General features: G+C 51.9%; 1 protein-coding gene across 1 annotated transcript, besides 21 other annotated features; it reads left to right on the forward strand.

Moving 5' to 3' along the window:
* Positions 1 to 141: part of a microsatellite that runs on past the window's edge.
* A 478-nt stretch (positions 142 to 619) lies between these two features.
* Positions 620 to 645: a microsatellite.
* Positions 646 to 828: 183 nt separating this feature from the next.
* Positions 829 to 855: a microsatellite.
* Positions 856 to 1,000: 145 nt separating this feature from the next.
* Positions 1,001 to 1,049: a microsatellite.
* Positions 1,050 to 1,102: 53 nt separating this feature from the next.
* Positions 1,103 to 1,111: a microsatellite.
* Positions 1,105 to 15,650, forward strand: PVX_084865 (hypothetical protein, conserved; the record flags this gene model as incomplete). Its single annotated transcript, XM_001616590.1, has 2 exons — positions 1,105 to 12,432; positions 12,508 to 15,650. The coding sequence occupies 2 exons, from the start codon at positions 1,105 to 1,107 to the stop codon at positions 15,271 to 15,273; spliced, it is 14,094 nt and encodes a 4,697-aa protein (XP_001616640.1). The 3' UTR covers positions 15,274 to 15,650.
* Positions 1,112 to 1,158: a microsatellite.
* Positions 2,389 to 2,408: a microsatellite.
* Positions 3,169 to 3,197: a microsatellite.
* Positions 3,742 to 3,763: a microsatellite.
* Positions 3,966 to 3,986: a microsatellite.
* Positions 5,511 to 5,535: a microsatellite.
* Positions 7,030 to 7,085: a microsatellite.
* Positions 7,574 to 7,612: a microsatellite.
* Positions 7,948 to 7,972: a microsatellite.
* Positions 8,466 to 8,485: a microsatellite.
* Positions 9,076 to 9,098: a microsatellite.
* Positions 10,838 to 10,859: a microsatellite.
* Positions 14,427 to 14,456: a microsatellite.
* Positions 14,737 to 14,821: a microsatellite.
* Positions 14,847 to 14,887: a microsatellite.
* A 93-nt stretch (positions 15,651 to 15,743) lies between the features above and the next one.
* Positions 15,744 to 15,796: a microsatellite.
* The last annotated feature ends 128 nt before the right edge of the window (positions 15,797 to 15,924 follow it).

Genomic DNA, 15,924 nt, shown 5'->3' on the forward strand with positions numbered 1-15,924 from the left:
AATATACCGCTTAAGGGTTGCTCAATGGGTCAGGTGATTTCTCCCCTCAGATCATTCGCAAGTGGTGCATTGTCAAAAAAGGAAAGTGGCATACGCAAGGTGGGTTACCCATCACTGGAGAGTTCACCACGTCGAAACTTGAAAGCGGAAGGAAAGAAGTCACTCCTAGCAGAGCATATTATGGGGGAGCGTAATGGCGTAGAGAAAGTTACCCTAGTTGACATGCCGAGAGAAATAATTAAACAGGAAGGAATGAAACAACCCGTGTGTATCCTTTTTCCGCTCTGTAACGCATCCAATGTGTCTTGGGAGAGGGACGGCTGCTTGATGTTTGCGGCGTGTCTCCCGATTGCTCACGTCGGGGGTGGAAGCGAAGACTGCAGGAGCAGACAGCGCCCAAGTGGCCACGCCGCGTTGCCATTTTGCCCCTTGATGAGCAGCTCAAGTGGTTATACCTCTCCATGCTGTAATGAAGCAGTAAGTGAAACGTGCAATTGTTTTACGTATCGTTTGCCCCATGTGTGCATCCCCCTTGGGGAGTTTAGCTCCCCTTATGAAGTTCGCCGTGTGTTCATTTCACAAGCTGAGCAGTTGCGCACAGGAGTGTTAGGTTTTACAGAAGAGGTGGGATTAAGCTCAGTGGTGATCCGCCTCGTGATAGTGACCCCCCTCGTGATAGTGACCCACCCCATGATAGCGACCCGCCTGATGGTGACCCCCCACCGCTCCATAGCCGAGTTGATCATTTCCCTTTTTTTTGTAATTCATGTGATGTCCGTCCGTTCATGTGCCTCCATGCCAGCCATTTTGAATGAGGGGGGCAATACACCGTTAAGCATGTTTGCTTCGAACAGGGGGGCGTCAACCAGAGTGCTCCCCTGCGCAGTTGCTCCCCGTTTGGTCCATTTGTTGGAAAAATATTTCAAAGCAGATTTGCGTGGACCGCTCGTTTTTTGCCTGAACGGTGCAGGTAAAATTGGCACAAAAATGTGCAAAAAAATGTGCATAAAAATGTGCAGAAGAACGCGCAGAAAAGCGCGCAGAAAAGTGCGCGATAATTATGCTGCCGCCAATTTATTCCAACGCTTGCATTATTACACACCTATGATGATTGCCCCTTTTTTGTTTAACGCAGGAGGGAGCACTACATTTTGTTTTTCCTCGGATGAAAGCGAAAGCGGCGAGAAGGCAGCCCCCCCCACGTTACTGCCAATCGTGGGCAAACCGCTAACGACTGGTGACCATCAGAAACATAACTGCAGTGGAAGGGACCCCCACGTGTGCAGCGACCAAGTGGGGGACAGCGAGTGGGGCGGCAATAACAACGACTATGCTGACGGGGGTGGTCGTGCCAGAGGGGGGAACCCCAACGAAGGCGGCAGTCACCCTCAAGAAGTTAATAACAACCGCAGTGGTGGTGATAACCCCAATGGTAGTAGTCACCAGGGAGGCGACCAAGGAGATAGGGATGACCGAGATGGGAATGACAATAATGAGGAGCAGAGAGGAGGCTTCCCAGAGGAGGAGGAGGAAGAAGAGAATGATTTGATGGAAACTCCAAATGGGAAAACGAAAAAGAAGAGAAAAAAAAAATTAAACGACAAAAGTAGGAACATTAATAAAGCCACCAGTGGAAGGAAGGGCAGAAAAAAAATGGAAGCCCTAAGTGACATGCAGGACGAGAGTAACTTTGCAGCAGGCAACTACGGAAGTGTGCGTGGCGTGAAACAGCTGAGCAATTATGGAGGGATGAATAGCGTTGGGGGTATGAACAGCATGGGGGGCATGCACAACGGCTCCTTCCTTTATAACAACCATATGCCAGATAAAATTATGCATGATGGGATGGGCAAGCTGAATATGAAGTCGGGGGGAGGGTACCCCAGTAGGATGGGTGGCGATGCGAGCTATCAGATGGGAGGAGGCCCCATGGGTGGCCCGATGGGCGGCCATGTTGGGGGCCACATCGGCGGGCACGGCAGCGGGCACAGCGGCGGCAATGCGGTCGGCCAGATGCACAACGGGAACTTTAACATGTATATGAGTAACCGCGGGGGCATGCCGTACGTGCCGCCTTACGCCAACCCTAACGGCCCCATTGGCCTCAGCATGAACAGCGGGGTGGGAGGGTCGATGAACGGCTCTCTGGGTAACCACGCGAATGGCAGCGGCCAGGCTGCTAGCAGTTCGATGCAGGGCCAGATGAATCACATGAATAGCGGCTTCAGAAAAAGCGTGATGAAGAACAGCTGCAGTCAGATGAATCGAATGATGACCAATCCGCTTAGTCCACACCTAGGGAACAGCGGCGTAGGCAATAATATGGGTACTTATGGGATGGACTTTAACCAGCAAAAGGGAAACGTAGTGAATGGGCACGTGAGCAGTAAGGTGAATTTCCACGTGAATGGTCAGATGGGAGTAGGAAGCGGGGTGCACACTGGAATGAACAACGGAGGGAATAACAGCTTTGCACATCCCTCGAGCAACCACGTGGGAGGTGTGCCGAATAGCCTGGCCAGTTCGGTAAGCAGCAGCGCCAACATGCACATGGAGGGTTCGAATGCAACTGGAAGCAACCATAAGAAGGGACACGTGAATCTACACCAGGGAGGAAGCAAGATGAGCACGAGTTCGCTGAATAACCAATTGGGGGGTCTCCCGGGCGGCAAGCCGGGGGCGCACATGAATGGGCTTATGCATGGTCCGGGGAGTGGCCACATGGCCAACCAGATGGGCGGCCAACTTTTGAGCCAAACGAGCGGTCAACTTCTTAGCCAAACGAGCGGTCAACTTCTTAGCCAAACGAGTGGGCCACTTCTAAGCCAAACGAGTGGGCCACTTCTTAACCAAACGAGCGGCCACCTGGGCAAAGCGCTCCCCGGTGCAGTAGGCATGAACAAGTTGAGCAGCGGAAAAAACGGCAAAAGCGGAAATGGAAGTTTGAGCATGAACAGTCAGGTGATGAACCAAATGGCTAGCTACGTGAGCCCCAACATGGGTCGAAATTCGATGGCCAAAAATATGATGAGTGTAAATGCAGCTGACGGGGTTAGCAGCGGCAAAATGAAGGACACACCAATGAACAGCAGTGCGTATAGGAGCAGCAGCCTTTTGAGGGACTCCCTGATGGGCAGCAACAAGGCGGGCCCAGGTGGCTCGATGAAGAGTGAGATGATGAAGAGCGAAATGATGAAGAGCGAAATGATGAAGAACGAGATGAGGAATAACAACAGTTATATGATCGGCATGATGAACGACAATCTGGTCAGCATGAACCTGGGGCTGGGGGCGCATGGCAGCTTCCCCCCCATGAATGGCCTCCCCATGTGCAGCAACGGAAGCGCCATGAAAATTGCAGGCGAGAGGTACCCCATGAATAAGATGCCCCCCAACAGTGGCAGCGGAGTAGGAGGCAGCGGCAACGTCGGCATGATGATGATGATGAACAGGGAGATGAACAGGGAGATGAACAGGGAGATGAACAGGGAGATGCACAGAGAGATGAACAGAGAGATGAACGAAATGGGTGCCACCCCCCCCGGGGTGATCAGCTACGCAAGTGGTAGCAACTATGCAAGTGGTGGCAACTACGCAAGTGGCAACACCTATGTAAATGGCAACACCTATGCAAGTGGCAACAACTTTGCAAATAAAAATATCAAAGGGGTGAAGATGGAGAGCGGCTACCCCTTTGAGCAGATGAACTTGAGGGGTGACCATCTGCACCACGTGGAGGCTCACCAGGCGAACATGGGCCACATGCACATGGGTGTCAGCGCCAATGTGAATGCGAATGCGAATGCCCATGTGAGTAATGCCAAGATGTATCTGAGCAATGTGTCGCTAGCGAGTGAAAAGTTGAGCGGCGGGAATTTCCTGCAGGGAGAAGGTAACAACCACATGTATGCATATGCAAGTGGGTTAGGCGGCACATGCGGAGGTGGTGTGCGTGAGCGTGGCGGCGATATGGGCGGAGTGGGGAATGCCTTTCCCCGTGGAAATGCCATTCCCCGAGAAACTGCAAACGATGTGGGGAGCGCGAGTGGCCATCAAAACGTCACAACCACTAATAACAAGAAAAAGAACAAAAACAACTTGAAAAATGGAAGGGAAGACGAATTGAATAGCAGCCAGAATTTAAGAAGTGTTAAAATTAACTGGAGCAAATATGATAGCATATTTAAAAAAATAAAATTAGAAAAGGACTACGAAAAGTTTATCCAAACAGATGAGGAGGAGGGGAAGAGGAAGAAAAAAAACATGTCAGATGCAGACACAGATACAGATACAGAGGACAAATCAGATTGGGATCAGAACCCACAACCAGAATTTAATGACCTTTTGAATATTAACTTTAGGTCCTTCATCCAGGATTACAATGATGTGCTTAATAAGCTAAATTCCATCCGAGTAAATGATAAAAATGGTTTTAAAAATAATGTCTACACACAATTGTATGAGGAGATCTTCCTAAACATAGAACGTTTTTTTGACATTTCCCAACTGAGACATGAAAATAATTTTACGTATTCGAATTTTTACAAGAATACCCTTGATCGAGTTAGAGGAGGAGATGTACTGCTCACCAATGGGAGTGGCAGCGATTGCTACGACGGAGGGGGAGTCACTTCCACCGAGGTAGTGGTAGTAACCCCTGCTGCAGCATCGGCGACTGCTTCGAGTGTGGCCCAGCAGACTGGAAAGGCGAAGTCCAGCAGAGGAGCAAGCTCACAAGGTAAGGACCTTCAGAAGGGGGACCAGGACGATGCAGATGGGATTACAAACAAAGGCAAGACGAATTTCTTCCAAAGTGTGTCCCGCACCGCGCGGAACAATTCCCTGTTCGAAATGTTGCTAAAGAAAAAAAAAGAGTTTGACGAGATTTGCGCGCTGCATAACTTCGACTGGGCGCCGACGGGTGGGGAGTGCGGCATGAGTGCGGCGGCCACCCACAAAAATGCCGCCTCAACCGACAAAAATGCTGCCTCTGCTGATAAGAACTTCACTTCCAACAGTTGGCAGGGCTCCCCTGGGAAAAGTAGGATAGCCACGCCAGACTACCGGAGCGCGGCCGCCCCCCACGTGGGCAGCACCGTGCGGCACGCACACGAGAGCAACCCGGGGGCGAGCAAAAAGGGAGGGAGCGAAATAAAAAACGCAGCGTACCAAAACCACTTCATCGAAAAGATACTCTCCAAGAGGTACAGGACCTACTCCATTAACGAATTTGTGAATGTGCAGCTGAATGAAAACCTGCTGGAGCTCATCGACATGTATAAGCAGAACCTCTGTTTTAACATCCGCAAGATGTTGAAGAAAAGAATCAGCCACCAGAAAAAGAGACGCTTCGATTGGCATTATGGCGCAAAAGGGAAGAGGAGAATCAGCAAGAAGACGCGAAAAGGGAAGAAAAGGGAATTACTCAGGGGCAGGAAAAAAAAAAGGAGAAAAATACTACGAGAGGGTAAGGAGTTCCCCAACAGGATGGTGAAGCTGGAGGGGAACATAAAAAACGGTGATAGGTCGGCAGGGGGAGAAGAGGGGCTGGCTGCCCACTTGGGAGATGACCACCCCGTTGTGGAAGCGAAGGACGCGTCGGGGGGAAATCCAGACAAACCGCTTTTTTTCTTCTCATCTGGGAATTTAAAGAGGAAAAAGAAAACCGACCAGGACGATTCTGCAGATGTGGGGGGAAGGCCGGACGCTGAGGATTTGCCCCCGGGGGGGAAGGATGCCGGTGGGGAGGCAGCCCCGAACGGAGAGGCAGCCATGAACGGAGAGGCAGCCATGAACGGAGAGGCAGCCATGAACGGAGAGGCCCCCCCGAGTGAGAACCCCGAGGGCGGGATCCACCAAATGGTGAGCAAGCTATCCTTCGGGCTGTTCAAAGCGAAGGTGAAGTCCCCCCAGAGGAGCGAAGGGGAAATGAAAAACAAGAGCGACAGCACGGTCGACCACTGTACGATGGAAAACCACGGGGATGTCAGCCTCTACATAGAGAAGAAAGTCACGCAGGAGGGATCGCAGCGAAGGGGTGGAGGCCCCAAGCACACTTCACCACTTAACCGGACCAATCTCTCCATCAGCAGAATGCAAAAAAGATTACTGGAAGAAAGCCGAAAGAGCAAACTGAAGAAGCGAAAGAAAATGATCAACCTGAAATACAAAACGAATGCCATCATCGATTTTGGAGACAAAATCGTCTGGGTGTCCTTCGAATTTAACCACCTGGACAGTTTCAGGAAGCTCAAAAATAATTTCCTCAGTTTTTACAATTTGAGCCAAATTGAGAAAATGAAAGGGACGCAGATGAACTGGGAGAAGTGCATGACCAGCGAAATGAGGAAATATAAAAATGTGAAAATTAAATTTTATAAATTCCTCAGCTACTACGATTTTGTTTTTCTGAAGAACCGCCTGAACTTCATCAAAATTAAGTATAAGAATGGGGGGGTGAATACGTTAAGCGGTGGAGCCAAGATGTCAAGTGGGGGAGCGAATACGTTAAGCGGTGGAGCCAAGATGTCAAGTGGGGGAGCGAATACGTTAAGCGGTGGAGCCAAGATGTCAAGTGGGGGAGCGAATACGTTAAGCGGTGGAGCCAAGATGTCAAGTGGGGGAGCGAATACGTTAAGCGGTGGAGCCAAGATGTCAAGTGGGGGAGCGAATACGTTAAGCGGTGGAGCCAAGATGTCAAGTGGGGGAGCGAATACGTTAAGCGGTGGAGTGAAAATTGCCAGAGAGGAGACCTCCCCAGGTAGTCCCTTCCCCAGGCTGGCCGACACTCAGGGGGAACGCCCAGCTGAGACCCCCCCCGAGGGAGTAGCCCTCAATGAGAGTACCAGCGGCGCCACCGCGAATGACCCACCTCTGGGGAAGGTCGAATGCGGGGCGGTAGAAAACAGAGACAAGAGTGATAGCTCCCCTCAGGAGGGACCTACTAAGGGTAAGGACCTCGCGGAGGGTGGCGGTCTGCTGAGCGGTTACCATGCCAGTGGCGAGTTCGTCCCGAAGAATAACCCGCAGGCGGGTGTAGCCTCCGTTGAGGAGGGACCCACAAAGGGAGGGGAACAGAACAGCGGAGGCGGCCCCCCCGTTTTGCAGAGCGAAGGGGCAGCCCCGCACACGCAGCATGAACAGAAGCAACTACAGCAGCAGGAACAGCCGCAGCCGCAGCAGCAGCTAGGGGGGCCCCCCGCACAGGAGGGACTGACCCCCCCCTTGCCTGGCCCCTCCATCTTTGCCAAAAGTGAACACCCCAAGAGCGAAGTAATTTACCCCTACCTGCCCTTCGCCAAAAGGACCGACGGAGATATTAGCCAGCTCCTAAGCGACGTGAAGAACCTGTGCATCCAGCCCAACGACCAAATGATCAAAAGGAATAGGCTAAGAAAGGACATAACGCTCTTCCCCCTGATTGACAAGAAGAGGCTTAACACCTACATCCGTCTCGATTTGAATGCAGCTGCGAGGAAGGAAGAAGCGGTCGCGGGAGAAGCTGGCGTGGGAGAAACCACCAACGGGCATGCAGTGGAGAAGGAAATGAACATCCTTAATAAATTTTTGAATACCAGTTTGAAGCTGGAAAAAATGGAATTTGGCAAAGTGGGGCAAGGAGTAACCGGGTCGGCGGGTGGAGCGAGTGGAGCGGCGGGAGCAGTGGGCTCTTCAGTCACCGCCGTTACCGCCGCTAACGCCGCTACCGCCGCCATCCCTCCTGGGGGAGGAATCGTGGAACCGTATGAGCATCCCAGAAGCAACCACGTGCATGGGGAAAAGTACAGCGGAGCGAATTCTGTCCTCATTGACAATTGCGTCTGGTCGAATAACCCCTCCCTCTTCAGCGTCTTCGAAAAATATTATTTGCTCTTAAAAATGCAAAAGTATATTTTGCAATATAGGCACTTCTCTAAGAATAGCATTAAGAAGAAGCTAAGCTCCGAGTCCAATTGCGATGTGTATTCGAGCTCTAACTCTTTGAATTGTTCCTCCACGGGGAACGTTAGGGGGAGAAGGAGGTATGGCAAGGGGGGCAAGGGTGCCAAGAGGGGTGCATGTCCTAGGGTCTCTTCCAAAGGGGGAAGACGTGGGTCGGGTGCGGTGACGACATCCGCGAATGAGGCGACGCCAGGGGGTGCCTTTACTGTGAAGAGGAGGAGAAAGGCCGGAGTGGCTGGCAGTCAGTTGGGCAAAGATTCAACCGCGTCACCTGGTGCTGCGCGGATGGGCAGCGGGGAAAGGAGTGAGCAGTTGGGGGTTACCGCTTATGTGAAGGGGGAAGCGGGGGGGGCACAGACGTTTGTGGAGGCTACCCACAATGAAGGGGATGGCCCCCCCGTTGGGAAGGGAACCCTCGGAGGGGGAGAAGTGCCCCCCGAGCAGGCTGGTTCGTTCTACCCCGCGGTGAAGAACGAAGTGGAGGAAGAAGTGAATACACTGAGGAGAAGCCCCTTCCCCGATGGGGCGAGCGTGTCAGGTGAAGGGGCAGCCGCGCAAGATGCCCGCATGGCGACCGAACTGGGCGTCCTTCGCACGTGTCGAAGCGGGAGCAACAGGAGCGGGAGTGTCCGGAGCTCGCTCCAGAGGGGGGCGCCCAAGAGGGAGGTGAGCTTCCAGGAGGGGGAGGCAAACCGAGATGCAAACGGAGATGCAAACCGAGACGTATGCCGCGACTTCGGTCGAGATGTACATCCCTGCTCGGAGGGGGAGGCCGAGCCCGACACGGAGCCCGACTTCGATGACGGAAGCGGGAAGAAGCGGAGGGGGAGGAAGAAGGGCAAAAAGAGGGGCCGGAAAAAAGGAGGGAGAAATAAAAACAAGTTGGAAGAGGATAAACTGAGGGATGGTGAAACGAACAAAAAAATTTGGAGAAAGCAAAACGGAGAGAGTGAGAAGCATCCCCTGGACGACACCAAACAGTTTGCAAATGTACCCAACAATGAAGAGTTGATGGACGAAATGGAAAAGGAAATTCTAGCCAATGAGGTCATACCAATCGATAAAGACATCATAATCGATTTGCTATGTGAAGAGGAGAAGCTAATAGAAAGCTACATAAAGAACTCCAAATTTGTTGATAAAAATTTAATTTGCTTTTTAATTTATTTGAATACTGTGCAGAAGAGACTGAGTTGCATCTCCAACAGGCTGCTGAGGAAGGTCATTCGGGAAAATAAAATGCCCCTAAAGATTAGCGAAAATGTCACGAGAAGTGATGAGATAACATATAGGTACCTCATGTTTGAGCGGTGGAACCAGTTGAGGTACTCCCTCTTCTATAACATCAATTATGTTAGAAGTGGAGGGAGCGGGGTGATGCTCCATGAAGGGGCCCAATCGGGTGCTTCCAAAAATGCCAACATACACACCATTTTTGATTTACATAAATTTTCGGGGAAATATAAGAAGCAGAAGTTACCCCCCTTTGAGTATAGCATATTTCTTAAATATAAAATTCACAAGCACAGTAAATCGTGTGCAGTGGGGGAGGATGGCGAGTGCCCCCTAGGGGGGAGACGCTCACAAGGGGGGGAAGAAGAAGCTGAAGATGAAGAGGCTATGTTCATAAATAATGAGGAGAACTTCTGTGGCTTTTCAAATAACACCGATTTGAATATAACCCCTGTGCTCTCCTACTGCTGCGTCTGCTTTAATGATGACTATAACAGCACGCAGATTAGCGAGCAGGGGGAGCCCGTCCCGAATGTGTCAAGGAACAACTCCATTTCGAATTCGGCCGCCGACCTGAAGAGTGAGAGTTTGGAGAAAGCGCAGAAAGGGGGTGGGGGCAGGAGTAGGTCCAACTCGAAGAGGGAGGAGGTGCTGCCCCCTGGGGCGTCGGAGCAGAACGGGGGTGAAAAGGGCTCCCCGGAGGTGCCCCCCACACGGGAGGGCAACTTAGGCGGCGGGTTGGGAAGCGGCCTTGGCGTAAGCCAGGTTGGCGGCCCCCCCGGGGCGTGCGAGAAAAAAATCAACAGCATCTGCAGCGGCACGGACATCGCCATCATCGAAAAGAACGTCAAGAGCAACCGCAACCTCATGATGCGCTGTGGGAGGTGCTACATGCACGTGCACAAGTTTTGCTACATCTCGACCAAGAAGACGGAAGAAAGTAGCTCCACCTACGCCCAGGCCACCACGCCCATCACATCCAACGAGTGGCTCTGTCAGAGGTGCGAATTTGAGAAGAAGGCCCTGGGCAATAATTACCTGTACCTATTTGATAACCACGTCAAATGCTACATCTGCATCGAAAGAGGAGGGGCCTTCATCCAGCTGAGCAGCGACATTTTCATTCACACCTTCTGCGCCATGTTCTGCGTGCCGGACCTGCTCGTCAATGCGAATGTGAATTTGGAGCATTTGGAGGAGTTTCTGAGGCTGAACAATTTGTCCCTCACGCAGGAGGTGCTGTCCTCCTTGGAGCGGAAGCGCCGAAGGGTGTTGCTGAGGGGCGGTCCGAGGGAGACGCGGTTGGCTGAGACGCGGTTGGGAAATGAAGCTAATGAGGCCAAGGGGGCAACGCTGGGTGGACCCCCCTGCCTGACGGATCCATCGGCCGAATCGCTCCCCCACCCCAGTGCCACCGCTCCCCCCGTGAATAACCTCCCACACGTGGCAAACCGCGAAGAGGAGAAGACCGCCGAATCGGAACATTTCGGGAAGAGTGAAGACGCAGGGGAGGGGGGAAGGAATGCCCCCCTGGAGCACTCGAAGGGGCACGCGCCTAGCGGAGCAGCTGATCGTGGAGCTTCCAATCCCGAGGGGGACTCCGAACATCGGCACAGAAACAAATCGATAAAATCAATTTTTTCGAAGAATTACCTCTCGAGTGCGACGAGTGGTGGTGCCAAGGGGGCGGACTTCCCCCCGTTTGAGCAGAAGGAGGATAAGAAGAAGAGGGGGAGCGAAAACGCTAGCCAGATTGACAATTTGAAAAAAAAAAAAAAAAAAAAAACCGCGGCGGGGGATGCTGATAGGGAGGTGAATGGCGTGGTGAGCGGCGTGATGAGTAGCGCGGTGAGCGGCGTGGTGAGCGGCGCGGTGGAACCGGGTGGAGACGGGGGAAGAGGTACCCTCGGTGAGGACAAGGGGGAGGGCAGCTCCCGTGCGAATCACCGCGAGGGGGATGACTCCAGTAGAAGCTTCCTCCACCACAGTAAAGACACAGACCCTTCGCAAGGAAAAACCGCCACCGTGCGAGTACCACCTGGGGAGAACTACCCACCGGATGGGTACTCCTCCTCCGCGTCGTCGTCCTCTACCCTCACGGCGTCTTCCATTCGATCCGACTCGACGTTATCCCACCGTAATGATGCCACGAATGGAGTGGTGAGGGGTAATCCCCCCGATGGGGAGTCCGCATTAAACCCATCGCTGAAAAAACACAGAGAGAAGCACTTCCCCTCGAAGGTTTCATCGTGCAGCCCGTACCTACTCAACGGATACGCCGAGGAGAAGGTGCGTTGCGACGTCTGTCTGAAGAGCAAAGGGTTATTTATCAAATGTGAAAGCATAAAATGTCAGAAGTATGTCCACCCGCTGTGTGCCTACATGTGTGGGTTATACATCAAGTGCAAAAATTCAAATAAAAAATTTTTAAAGTTCCAAAACAAAATAGATTACTGCTTCCCTCGCATTTTCTTCTTCACCAAGTGCATCTTCCATTCGATAAAGAAATGTGGCGTCATCAGAATTTATGATGAGATTATTAAGAGGAGGACCAAGTACCTCAATCGGGATTTGTACCCAAGCATTTACGAAAGCAATAAAAAGGAGAGGAAGCAGAAAAATTCTGTCAAATATAAAATTAGGAACAATTGTAGTAATATTAAGAAAGGGGGAAGTGGCACAGGGGGGGTAGGCAATGGCCCGACAGCCATTGCTACCATTGCAGCAGTTGCAGGGGGGGTTGGAGGAGTGCCCGGAGGAGGAACTGGAGATGTGTATGAAGTCCTTGCCTTCAATTTTAACTACCTAGATTCCTATCAGTACAATTTCTTCCTCCTCCCATCGATCGATTATATAAAAAATGACATTTGCCTGGTTTGCTTTACGTCCTACAAGAAGAAGAAGCTGCTCTACTGCAAGTACTGCAACATGTGCGTGCATAAGAGCTGCTACCTAGTCGATTCAACCTACCTGGAGTACCACTTTTATCGGAAGAATAAAAGGACGCACACGTTTCTAATGCATAGCAAGCAGCAGAAGGTGAAGAATTTGCTGGGTAAAGTGAGGGAGAAGAAGGAGGCGCTTCTAAACATTCTGCTGGAGGAGAACAGCCACTACGCGTATGATGATGTGTCTCTGGGGGGGGTACTCACCGCAGTTGTGAAGAAGGAGGACTTAACCTATGGGAGGGTTGCCCCCCACCAGGAGGTGGAGCTCCCTCCGCGGGGAGAAGCAAAGAGGGGTGATCTCCCCAGTGGAGTGAAATGCGAGCGAGTGGAGGAGCCCTTTCCGCAAGAGGGGGGGTGTTGCCCCCCCTACCCCCCGGGTGAAAAGCACTCAAGGGAAGCCCCCCCAGGTGTTGGATCGGCGGAGCACTCGAGGGAACCCCCGCACTTCGGCACAGTCACCAGCACCGACAAAGAAATAGAAAGCTCCAAACTGTTTAAAGAGTTGATGCAAAACGAAGTTATCAACTGTTTGTACGCACCTGAGTATTTCCAAAGCGCAGACATTATTAATAAGTTGAAGGAATTTAAAAAGAAGCAGAAGTTCTACCCCCTAAGTGATCATGGCAAGTACCGCTGCGAAGAGGAGAAGTGTCTGACCGACTTGGATGACGTAGAGGAGAGGAAATTATTCGTATGCGATTTATGTGCAAACAATTACAGTCATGATAATGTAAATTGCATCCTCTGCAGTCGAAGGGGAGGTGCCATCAAATTAATTAAAGTAAATGATTATACAAAGGTAGATAAGAGTAAGAACAAAAAGAATGCCTTTTTTAAACCGGAAAAGGACTTTGTTTTTGTGCATATGCAATGTGCCTTGTATGCTCCGCAAATTATTATACAAGATATTGGGGAGGAATACTACCAGATTTTTAATTATGATAATTTTTCTACGCATGACTATGATGAGGTGGCCCAGATGAAAGAGAAGGATTTCAAATCCGACACGGAGATGTGCGTTTTGAATAACGAGTGTGAGTATGATGAGAAGCAGAGCCTGTTGGGGGAGTTCTTTTACCGGCATGCGGCCGGGCCCACTGCGAGCAAGGTCAGGCCCGGCCGCAGGATCGCCGCAAGGAAGAGCATCGGAGTGGTCAGCGGATCGGTCAGCGGATCGGTCAGCGGATCGGTCAGCGGAGCCGTTGCCGCTCCAAGCAGTATGGCCCCTCTGGGGGCTTCCGTAAGTACCCTTGTCTCCGCGCCGCCCAACCCCGCCGGGGGAAACGCCCAAATAAAGGCGGAAGCGAACGCGGGGGGTGGCTTGCACGGGGAAGCGGTGCCCCCCGCTAGCTGCAGTGTAGGGCAGGCGGACGGGCTTGGCAACCCCGGTGGGGGGGAAGGCGACGCCAAGGTGAGGAAGAAGCTCAGTTTTGACGTGGCGGGGGGAGGGGCGGACGGAGTGAGGGAAGAAGTGAGGAATCTATCGCAATGTGGGCCGCAAAACTCACCGCTTATCGCGCCTCTCAACGCGCCGCTCAACTCGCACCTGGTTAAGAAGGAGCTGGAGGAGCAGCCCGCCGAGGCGCCCCACCTGATGAGCGGGGCCCCAAGCGGAGGCGCGCCGCACTGCCCCCTCGCCACCGCGAATAGCAACATAATTCTAAACAAAATGGACAGGTACGGAAGGAGACTCAAAAAAGGAAAAGAAATTTTATCTTACAGCAAGTCGAGCAGCATGATGGGGGACCCCAATAAGAGGCTCATCGTCACATCCTCCACACACGTAGGATTTTCAAACAAAAAAACTACCAATCTGTATTACTATAATTTTAATAGAAAGAAGAATAATTATAAAATATTAATTAAAGATAAATTAAAAAAACATTTAAATAAAAACGTCTGCTACATTTGTAACCTCACTTATGGCTACACACAAAAGTGCGTGGAGAGTAACTGCAATCATTACTTTCACATTTCCTGTGCGAAAATACACAAGCTCTTTTTCGAATTTGATTACTCCTTTTTTAAAATTTACCCAAATGTGACTAGCATGGAGATGTCCAAGCTATCAAACTGTTCCGTGGGAACTATCATTTTTTGTGAAGTGCACTCCAGGATGAGGAGGAAGGTGAAGCCATCAATTAAATTATTTTCTAAATTGAGGTCCTTTTTAGAACTCGCCCGGATTATCGTAGGGCAGATGAAGAAGAGGGAGGATATAAAGAATGCCTGGATAAAGGAAAAGCACAAGAGGGACATTACATGTGATGAGCATATGGGGGATGGAGATGAGCAGGAGGAGGGGGACGACCCGGAGGAGGGAGACGACCAGGAGGAGGGAGACGATGGGGACAATTCCATTTCCGCTTCCGATGGGGACGACTCGGATGACAATTACTTCTCCGAAGAGGAGGAGGAGGAGGAGGAGGAGGAGTGCAGCCTGCTGAGTGGGAGCGTCAAGGGGGTGAGGAAGAGCGTGCTGAAGAGGAATGTGCTGTATGGGAAGCGCGGTGGAGAGGGAGAGGTAGACGCAGAGGCAGAAGCAGAGGCAGAAGCAGAGGCAGAGGCAGAGGCAGAGGCAGAGGACGATGGGTTGGGCGACACGGCTTCCCTTCGAATGTACAGCAGCCAGTTCGGCGACGGCGGCACTGGGGGCGATCGCCGAAGCAGCCTGCGCAGTGACGCCCTGGGGATGATGCATGACAGCGCCCCCTGCAGCAGTGACCACATTGGCAGGCGCAGCAGCAGCAGTCGCGCGGGTGGAGCGGAAGGAAGCAGCGGGGGCAGCAGCAGTAGAAGTGGTCTAAGCCGTCTAAGCTGTCGAAGCCGCCGAAGCAGCAATGTTAAGAGGCGCGGCGGGAAACCCACGTCGAACCACCACCACGCGAGGAAAGCAGGCGCCCCAACTGTGGAGAGCCAACTCCAAATGAGGGGCGTCGCTAATCAGGATACCCTTGGCAATCACCATACGTTCAGTGCGCGAAGAGAGTCTGCGGAAGTGCCAAATGGGGAGAGGAGCAAAGAGACCGGAAGAGCTCACAGGAATTATCCCATGAGGGGGGAAGTGAAAGACCCGAGGGATGACATGTACGAAGCGGACAGTGATAAGGACGAGGACTACGTGCCGGAGGAAGAAGACGAGGATAGTTAGCCACGCGGGAGAAGTGCACGAAAAGGTCGAAGCTTTTCCAAGTCAGCAGGGAAACATATAGCTGGCGTGGCCCTCCCCCCCAAAGAAAAAAGGGGGCCTATTCCCATGTGCTAACCGCTGCGCCGTTTTACTGATTACCCCCCTGCGTGTGCACAGGGTAAGGGGCGAGTCTGCTAACGGTTCGCCCATAAGACCCAGTTGTGAAGCGTCCCTCCCCGCACCCTTTTCATGTGCATCCCGTGATGCACCGCGTAGCAACACTCCCTTTTTTTTATTTACACGATTAACCCTCCGTACCACTTGCTCATTTTAACCCCCGGACGGATGACCGCGAAGGTGGGGTCACATCAACTTGGATTTTCCCCACAAATTTCACCAAAAAAAAAAAAAAAAATTACATAAAATGGATGAAGTGCGTATAATGCGTAAAATTACGCAAAATTGCATAAATGTACATTAACTACGCAAAATTACGCAACAATAATGTCGCGCAACGCGATGCACGTACGTACAGGTGCGAATGGCCACACACCACGTTAAAAAAAATTGGTTAACAAGATGGGCCTTTAAGAGGAGAGAGGAGGTGGACGCGGCGGGCGAGGCGGGCGAGGCGGACGAGGCGAACTCGGGAGATGTTGTGGGAGCACTGGA

This window comes from Plasmodium vivax, chromosome 13, assembly GCF_000002415.2.
Source record: "Plasmodium vivax chromosome 13, whole genome shotgun sequence".
Lineage (NCBI taxonomy): Eukaryota > Apicomplexa > Aconoidasida > Haemosporida > Plasmodiidae > Plasmodium > Plasmodium vivax.